Source organism: Ricinus communis, chromosome 1 (genome assembly GCF_019578655.1).
Source record: "Ricinus communis isolate WT05 ecotype wild-type chromosome 1, ASM1957865v1, whole genome shotgun sequence".
Lineage (NCBI taxonomy): Eukaryota > Viridiplantae > Streptophyta > Magnoliopsida > Malpighiales > Euphorbiaceae > Ricinus > Ricinus communis.
Genome location: NC_063256.1, coordinates 28,385,051 through 28,394,423, shown reverse-complemented (window position 1 = coordinate 28,394,423; position 9,373 = coordinate 28,385,051). Strand labels below are relative to the sequence as shown.

Below are 9,373 nucleotides of genomic sequence, written 5' to 3'. Positions count from 1 at the left end.
TCTAGTCTCGGGAGGTTAAGGATGAGCGTATTAAGAATAATTGAACCAAAATTGCTTTTCTATAATCAATTTGAACCCAATTGGCAGAAAAAGTTTAGTTTGAGGGATGAAACAATAGTTTTTATAAGTTCAGGGACTAAACCATAAAAACTTTTAAAACCTTTTACTCCCTAAGCCAATCGGCTTAGCATAGAGCCTACTCTACACATTCCCAATTGGCTCCGAAACGAAACCCGACGTAGTTTTGCATAACTTTTAAATTTAAAATGCCAAAACTACTAAAAATGTCTTCTATAATATTTTATTAATAAATATTCAATTTTTTAATAATTTTTTATTATTTATTCAGTATTTATCATTATTTATCAGTAAGCACTCATGGTAAGTCCAAAATTAGTTTCTTTTAATTATGGATATTTATCAAAAGTTAAGAATGTATATCAAAAAGCCTTTTAGGTTTCCTTCCATAAATAGAATAGGAAACCCTAGTCTTAAGGGGTTGGGCATTTTCAGCAGAACGACAATAAGTTTTCAACAATACATACGCTTTCAAAAATCAAACACAAAAACCTTTAAACACTCTAGATTGCTACCCTATTTTCGATTCAACCTATTTCTCATCACCTGAGACTCGAGGATCTGCACAATATGGTGATAACCTGAGGGTTTTAAAGCATCTATATCATCATTCTTCTCTTCTTTTCTAATTTTTTATTACTTTTTTTATCTTTCTGTTATAGAAACATGCTAGGATTTTATAGTTTTTTTAATGATTGTCATTTTTAATGTTATATGTGTTAGAATTAGGTTTTAGCATGATTTGCATGTTTTTATGATATGCATGTTTTCTAGGTTTTGAATTTGATAACTTTTATGTTCTTGGGTTTTGGATATGATAACTTCTATGTTCTTGGATTTTGAATCTGATAACTTATGTGTTCTTGGGTTTTGAATCTGACAACTTTATTCTTGAGTTTTGAATCTGATAACTTCTATATTCTTGAGTTTAGAATATGATAATCCTATGCTATAAATGAATAGATCAACATGTTAGGTTTTCTTTTATGATAATTCACATGTCTTTGCATGATTAGATCTAATTTTTATTTATTTATTATGATTAGCCTAATGTTCATGCTTTTAGGAAATTGTCATATTTATTTACTATGAGTTTGCTTTTTATTCAATTTGATTTTCGTTATCTTAAAAAGTAGGTATATTCATGTATTATTTGATATTTTGCACATGTTCTAATTGTTTATACGTGTTTTTTATGCAAGTATCTCGCATATTTGGGAGTTAGAGAACTAAAACTATCAAATCGGCCTAAGACATGAGCCGATCAACTTTATGATGCAGCCAATCGGCTGTTCGTTTGATTAATTGCCCATTTTTGCTAATTTTGAGTATTTTCATCATTTTTAGCTATTTTTAGCGATTTTAAGTTATTTTCAAGTTAAATTGTTGTACGAGGATAGTGATAATTTAGTTTTTATTGCTTTTTCTTATTTTGATTTATTTTTCTTTATGTTTTTATAATTTGACATCAAATATCTGCTTTGTGATTGAAAAACTAAAAGATGGACACCTAGACCTAGGGCTTGTAACTAGACTTTGGTATGTAACTTATAGTCTATTAGGTTTACAAAGATGGTAAAATGAGCTTAAATTATAAAATCCATTTGGACTTAAGTGGGCTTTGCCATATTGAATTAATGAATTAACCTATTTAGAATATGATAATCGAATTGGGCTTGTAAATGGTAGTACACTTAGGTTAAGAACTTAGTAATCAAAACATAACTTGTAATTGAGCTAGACTAGGTAGGCTTCCTTGTGCATAATTGAATAGTAAATCTAGGCTAACAATACAATTAGGAATTTGGCCTAACTAAAATGAGCTAGACTTAAGTGGACCTCACATGTTGTAGTGATTAATTATAGAATTATAAATATTGTGTTTATAAGGAATGGCCCGTAAAATAATATAGGGATACACAAGTAAGGAAGTTGGCTTCCGAATCATCTCTGGATGTGTCGAAGCTTTCTTATAAAATCTAGAAACACTCAATTAGTAAAAATATATTAGAGAATTACCAAAGTGGCGATTTTCTTTCTTTGCGCTAGTCTCTGTGACATAGCATTGTTAAAAGGCCTTGTAGTGTCGTAGTTGCTAGAGATACTTGGGTGCAAACTCAAAACCGCCACCTACAGGTGGCAAAAGACATCGCTATGGATCTTGCAAAAAAACTGGTCACAACAAGTCTAATTGCAAAAAGGCAAAATAGGATGGGGACTTGAAAATAAAGGATTTAAAGAAACCATATATCATTGATCTGCTACGAATGAAGATGCGATATTTTGCTAGGGTGTAATTATGAGACAAGGAACCTAAACATGTTATGTTACTATTACGTAAATTTATTCAAGTTCTATTTGGATAACTATTTATCATGCTGTTAAACTTTGAATTCATTAAATCTTTTCTACAAGCTTTGCAAAACTTTGCAAGTGGCGTTCGCAAAAGCTTTAGACAGGTTTATATGATTTACTTTCTTCTTAAATATCTAAGAAGTAAATTGAATTGCACTTTGCATATATTAATAAATGCTACAGTAATTACTACATATTAAAAGATAAGAAAAGTAAATCTAAGCTCTTCTTTGTCATGAATTCATTCATCAACATCTTTTCTTCCTTTTTAATGGTAGAAGTTTTAAATTATATTTGTGCTGAATTTTAGAGATCAAGATAAATTCATTTTCTTACTTTATCAGTTCTTGTCTAGAAATTTTATTTTTTGGTCTGGATCAATTGGGCAAAGGCCAAAACAAAAGAAAACTACTGCCTAACAAACTCTATATATAACGTGTCTGTAATCAAGAATTGAGACACGCCATCTGGAACCTGATAAACAATTTTCATGTCCAACTAACTACTAAATCTCTACCTTACCAGCCTGCACATCCTGATTGGAAAAAGTTTTCCTTTCCTTGACTTGAAAGCGCCATTCTTTTTTAAATATGAGCTGAATAACATTTAGGACACTGCTTCCTGAATTCTCAGAATTACCATGCGAGCCAATATGTTCTACAGCCTCATTAAAGTTGAAGCAAACAAAACCTATCTATAGCCAAGAGACCAAGCCAAAATAATAATTGAAGTGAATGAAGTTTATGCAGCAACTACCACATATCGATTCACGGTTACTTCAGAATATAAATTGTCTAAAATTTCAATGCAAAACTTACACGGCTTTAGTAGGATATGCAAATATATTCAATAATATGAAACTATTCAAGGTTATGTAAGTTTCTTTTTTTTTTTTTAAGTCAATGTTCAAGAAACATCATTTTAATACAAAATATCTATTTAACTCTTCGTTATACATAAAACATAAAAGAAAATAAATAATTCCTTTTTCCTATTCCTAATAAAAAAAAAAATCTTTTAGCTTGCAAGTCTTTTTATTACAAAATTTCGTAGTTGATGTAATAAAAGTTTAGTTTAGGGTCTAGTGTATTCAATAAAAAATCAGAATTTGTGATATATATTATAAGTCCATTTATAATAAGAAAGTAATTCTTTTAGCCCATTTTAAGGATAATAATAAATATAAAGCTAAATAAAGACCTATATTATAGAATTTATTAATAAGCTCAACCAATAAATAGAGCCCTACCTTTACCTATTTTACCTAGAGAACAGAACAAACTTGACCTCGAAGTAAAATAGAAGTTCATTTCTAGATTCTTCAATAAATCATGTGTATTATAGAAAAGCCCTATTGTATATATACTCATATTGAACGAAAACTTCAAGATAGTAAAGGGCAAGATTGTAACTAACCTAGCTTAATTAATTAGTGAATTTAGTTTTTAGCTACATTCCTTTAATTAGTTAGTTATACTAAGACGGTTTTTTGTCTTTTATATTTTTTTTTTTTTGTTTTATAAAATGTATATTTTGTCTGAATTTTTTTTTATTTTCTTTGATTAGTTTTTCTCTTGAACATCAAACATCTAATTTGGTTATCTAGTTAGCCATAGAGTAGCGTTACATATATAATTTGGGGAATCTTGTCGACTCCTAATTGTAATGATATACAATTATCTATATAGCTATTCCCCTTTAGGTAGTTGTATCAGCATAGGCAATCTTGAAGAATTTAAAGGACCCCTCCTCAGAGGAACAAGCAATCACGAATCCGATCTCTCATACGGCGTCGTTTTCCTTCCTTGGAGTAACTGCTGCCATGCCTGCTTTCTCTAATACTTCTTGCCCTTCTTCTGTGTATACAATAATAATCACATTAATTATCAGCTTCTTTTCTGGCCACGCCTAAAGAAAGCCCCTGAATAGGTTTATTTCTTAAATTATTTTCAAGTATTATTTTTCATACACAAAACAGAAGCATATACCAACCATTAGGCTGCATTGGATATCCTTTACTTTTCTTGCTTATAGCAAAAGGTCTAAAGGGCGGGAACACAAAAAAAAAAATCAAGTCTAAGCAAATCAGGAACCATGCATGAGAATTTTAGGCAATAAGAAAATATATTTAACGTAAACATTTTCCCATACTAGGACTTTGTCTAAACATGATTCATGGCTACAACTTCTCTAACAAATGTGTTAAGCATGTTTAGATGGTAGATAATTAGGAGAAGTTGCTAGTTCTAAAATCTTACTTTAAAAGGAAAGCCTTTTCCTTTAGACATAAAGAATCAGAAAAAGAAATATCTTGATTTAAAACGAATTTAACTCGATAATTCTTTGCAGGACTTTTTTTAGTGGGCTTCCAAAATAAGCATGCTGGGCCAGTTACAATCAAATAATAACATAGCAAGATTATCTTACCTTTAATTTACAACTGCAGACGGCACCTACTCTTTTGGTTAGCTTGCGTTTCTTGATTTTTTAAAAATACATTGCATTTTTAGATTCCGAGTCATTAGGGGGCAGTAAAGCAGAAACAAAAGCGGAATATAAGAATTTTCCATGAGGAATTCGGTACCTCATCTACATGGTATCAAAACCAACCATTTTTAAAAGCAGCACAAGCTAAATAAAAAGAAATAAATAAATAAATTTTTACGTTCAAAGTATTCCCCTTCAGAAAAGAAATGAATGGAGGATACCTGAATTGGAAAATAGTTAGTAAAGGTGAAATTAATGAAATATAAGCTAGGAATACTCTTACTATAGTTTTGCCATTATTAAATTCGGAGCTACCAGATACTTAAAATTGGAGCGCTCAGTGTCCCCTCTTTCCTCACCGCTTCCCCCTCCCAGCTTCTGACCTCCCTCCATTAAGAGGGGAAAAGGAGAAGTCACTTCAGGGATATCAGGCTGATCTTTGCCCAAGAGTTCAGAAAGGTTTAGCACGTCGATTGCAGCTCGTTTGCCCATTAAAGGAGCGCAGAATTTTCAATTCCCCTTCATTTCTTCCCAATTCTAACAAAAAAATAGAAACTAACAAATTGAAATGTATTCTACTCTTTTCCCGTCTCTTTCTGTTCTTGCTTCTTAGCACCAATACTAGTCAGCTAATTTGAATTTTCCGTTTTGTTGATCAAGACCCATTCCTACTGTCTTTACAAATCAAATTAGAATCCCATGTTCGAAGACATTATCTAACAAACAATAGAACAATATGAAGCCACTTTTTCAGATAACTAAACCTACAAGTACTTGTAAGAAAAAAGCTAAAATCAATGGAAAAGCTTGAGGCTTGAATGCAGCATTCTACTCCAAATTTAAGCTGGCTAAAATTTGTACAAATAGAGAATAAGAAAGATAACTCTGCCGCCAGAGCGAATTCTAGGATAGTATGGGAGCAAAGAAATAGGAGGAACCGACTACCAAAGCATAATCCTATTTCGACAACTAGACTCTTACTGCAATGACAACTGATTCATTGCAACTCCTTATAATACAGGAGCAGACATTCATGGTAACATAAGAATGGTGAATATAAACTGTGAAAGTGGCCACAATTTAGAATATTAACAAAATTAGTCATTTATAAATAAAACATCAGATACCCCAATTGTTCTAGGTTCATAATTCAAAGGTAGAAAGAAAATACCAACCATAAATGAGAGAAACTAACAAGCCAAACTACAAAACAAGAAACAGAGCAAACAAGTAGATAGTAATGAAAAGTGCCAGAAAATAATGCAATCAAGAAAAACAGACAACCCAACCAAAGCTAATAACACCAAATAAAGATGTCCTAAAGGGAAATAGAATTCTCATCAAACTTATCTGCCCTGTTTCCCTTTCTTTTTTTTTAATGTTTTTAATTTTAGTTTTGGATGAGTGTTCCTCACTTGGCCATCATGACTTTGACAAACTCCTCATAGTTGATTTGACCATCGCCATCCACATCAGCTTCACGGATCATCTCATCAACCTCCTCATCAGTCAGCTTCTCACCAAGATTTGTCATGACATGGCGGAGCTCAGCAGCAGAAATGAAGCCATTCTGATCCTTATCAAAAACCCGGAAAGCTTCTTTGAGCTCCTCCTCAGAATCAGTGTCCTTCATCTTGCGAGCCATCAGATTAAGGAACTCAGGGAAATCAATAGTACCATTCCCATCAGCATCAACCTCATTTATCATGTCCTGGAGCTCTGCTTCAGTTGGGTTCTGACCCAATGATCGCATCACAGTCCCAAGTTCCTTAGTGGTGATGCAGCCTGCAATTATATATCAAAGCCAATTTAAATAAGATACATACAGAGTCAGCAACATAATTTACAAAGCATAGCTGGTAAAATCACAGAAGAACAAAGAGTTGCTAAGAAACATTGTGATCCCAATGAAACAACACAATAAGTACAACGCCACAAAGGCTCAAACGAAGGCAACAAGATGGGCAATTCAACATGGAAATAGCCAAAGATATCATATAAATGTATGAAAAAGTAGACCTGCGCATTAAAACAAAAATATCAATGTCCAAATTAATTCACAGACCACTCCCAATAATCACTCATGAAAACAAGCAAACAACTGCACCAACTATATATAAATTATCCAAAAATTTAGTATATATTTCTTATGACAATCATTCTCAATAATTGCTCAAAATCATTACGAGTGCATTCTTAATGACGAAACAAAATGGAAAATTTTACATCAAACAAATGTTTCAAGGAATGTGAAAACCTCAGGTGTTCTTAAACGATATTCAGGACAATAAGATTAGATACCAATTTCAGATCCATCATTTTTTAACATAAAATATATATGATCCGGATATCTCCAGCCCCATATCTCCAAAAATATTGAATCCATAAATAATTAACTCGAGATTTCAGAAAAAAACAAAACATGCCCACCAAAAAAATGAAAAAATCGTAGCATCAGAAAGAAGAAATGAAAACAAGAGTCCTCATGAAAGTCAACACCACAAGCTTCAAAATAACAACGAATACCAAAAGATCGAGCAAATAAACAGAACAAAAGCACAAATGAAAATGAAAACAAGAATAATAATAATAATAATAATAATATAGATCCTAGATCTGAAGAAATAAAATCAGAGAGTAAGAGAAAGGAGAGATCTAAAAGAAGAGACCATCGCCGTCCTTGTCGAAGAGGCTGAAAGCTTCCTTGAACTCAGAGATCTGGTCATCGGTGAGCTGATCGGCCATATCTGTTTTTTTTTTTCCCCTTTTCTTCTTTTGGATTTGGGATTTGTGTGTTTGTTTCGGAAATGAAAGAGATGCGATGCGCTCTCTCTCTTTTGATTTGATCTTCTGCCTCTTCTTTGTGTCCAATTTGGAAATTAAATAGGCAAAGATGTATGTGGGCCACTTTTAAATGGTTTTGTGTGTGGGCCCATTTCTCAATTAGTCCATTGCTATGCACTAAGCATCTGATTCTCCACTCATCCGCACGCGATCCTTTTCTCCTCCTCCTCCTCCTATTGATTGTTTGATACCCTCGTGGATTGTCTCCACTTTATTTTCTTTTATCAGCTAATTACGATTTCCCCTCCGAAGTTTTTTATATTACACTCGACACAGCCGCACTTCTAACTATTATATTAAATATTTTAATTTGTAGGGATATAATATATTAATTCTCCTTTTATTAGTTTTTTCTGTTAATTTTGTTATTAAATTGAAATTAAAGACAAAAAGCCCTTGAATTGACTAAATAAAAAATAAACAAATAATTACTATTTTTCTATTACAAATAATTATGTTACACTAATTAGTCCTCATTTTTAATATTATGTCAAATTTCTTCCATAATTTATGATAAATATATTAATATCTCAGTCTCTAATTTTTCCTTTAATTTTAGGAAAAACTAGGAGTTGAAGCTGAACCTTTTAACTTCCATTGCATTTGCTCTAACCGAGTTATTTCCTTTTGTGCTTAAATCTCTTTTATCTGGCATTGGCTTAGCTTGAATAATCACTAACGAGGCAAAAAGTTATATTTTTCTTTTGTTAAAACATTTAAATCAAAATAGTTTTGTATTTAACTTTTATATTTTCAATATATAATATAAATTTATTAAATAGAATAACTATAATAGAAATTTTTCAAATAAAATTATTAGCTTATTATATTTATTATAATCATTGAATTTATAATTTAATTAAATTATTTAATATAATATTAAAAGTGAGATTCTGACTAATGTAAAATGCAAAAACTTAAGGCACAAATTGCAATTATTCCATTTTAAAGTTTTTTTTTTTTTTTTTGAATTCTTACTTTTTAGCTATTTAAAAATGAATAGTTTTAAATTTATATTTAAATTTGTTAAAATTTAATAACTAAATCATTAAATCTTTTAAATTTGCTATTGATATCGACCCAAAAGGAGCATATCAGCCTATGATGTCCAAAATAAATACAAGTTAGGGTTGGAGGTTGATTATATCCAAATTTGTTTGCCGATTATATTAGGACATTATTGATATAATTATCATATTAGATATAGATTTGTTTTTAATTAAATTTTTTATCTTGTTAGTTTTTGTTCTAAAGGATTTAGAATTATGCCTTGTTTGCTAAAGAAAAAGTGTAGACATATATGGCAGACAACGGATTTTTACTGATAAAAGATTAGGCCAAAGGCTTAACTTCATATATTTGCCAATATATGTCAAGTGTCTTCCGATGTTTGGAGTAATGTTAATCGACATACCCATATGTAGGTAAACATAAGCCCATCGACTTATGTGTGAGTGAAGCATGAGTTATCTAAAATCCATTTAAATCTTTGTTCCTTGTTTGAGTATAATCCAACTAGAGTTGAATGTTTAGAGTATTAGAACACCTCTTCTCTCATGAAACTAGGGATTAGTAATTAGATTTTAATATACAACTTTGAGTAATAAAA

The 9,373-nt window shown here is 31.1% G+C and overlaps 1 protein-coding gene across 1 annotated transcript; it reads right to left on the bottom strand.

Moving 5' to 3' along the window:
- Positions 1–5,999: 5,999 nt before the first annotated feature.
- LOC8278623 (calmodulin-7) lies at positions 6,000–7,811 on the bottom strand. Its single transcript, XM_002515557.3, has 2 exons — positions 7,590–7,811; positions 6,000–6,705 (listed from the first exon to the last, which is right to left on the bottom strand). The coding sequence occupies exons 1-2, from the start codon at positions 7,663–7,665 to the stop codon at positions 6,332–6,334; spliced, it is 450 nt and encodes a 149-aa protein (XP_002515603.1). The 5' UTR covers positions 7,666–7,811; the 3' UTR covers positions 6,000–6,331.
- Positions 7,812–9,373: the final 1,562 nt, after the last annotated feature.

What these genes read in the sequence shown, in the direction of transcription:
- LOC8278623 (XM_002515557.3), bottom strand. Translation starts at nt 7,665, where the DNA reads ATGGCCGATCAGCTCACCGATGACCAGATCTCTGAGTTCAAGGAAGCT. An exon ending in CTTCGACAAGGACGGCGATG is followed by an intron (nt 6,706 to 7,589) that starts GTCTCTTCTTTT and finishes ATATAATTGCAG; the next exon opens with GCTGCATCACCACTAAGGAA.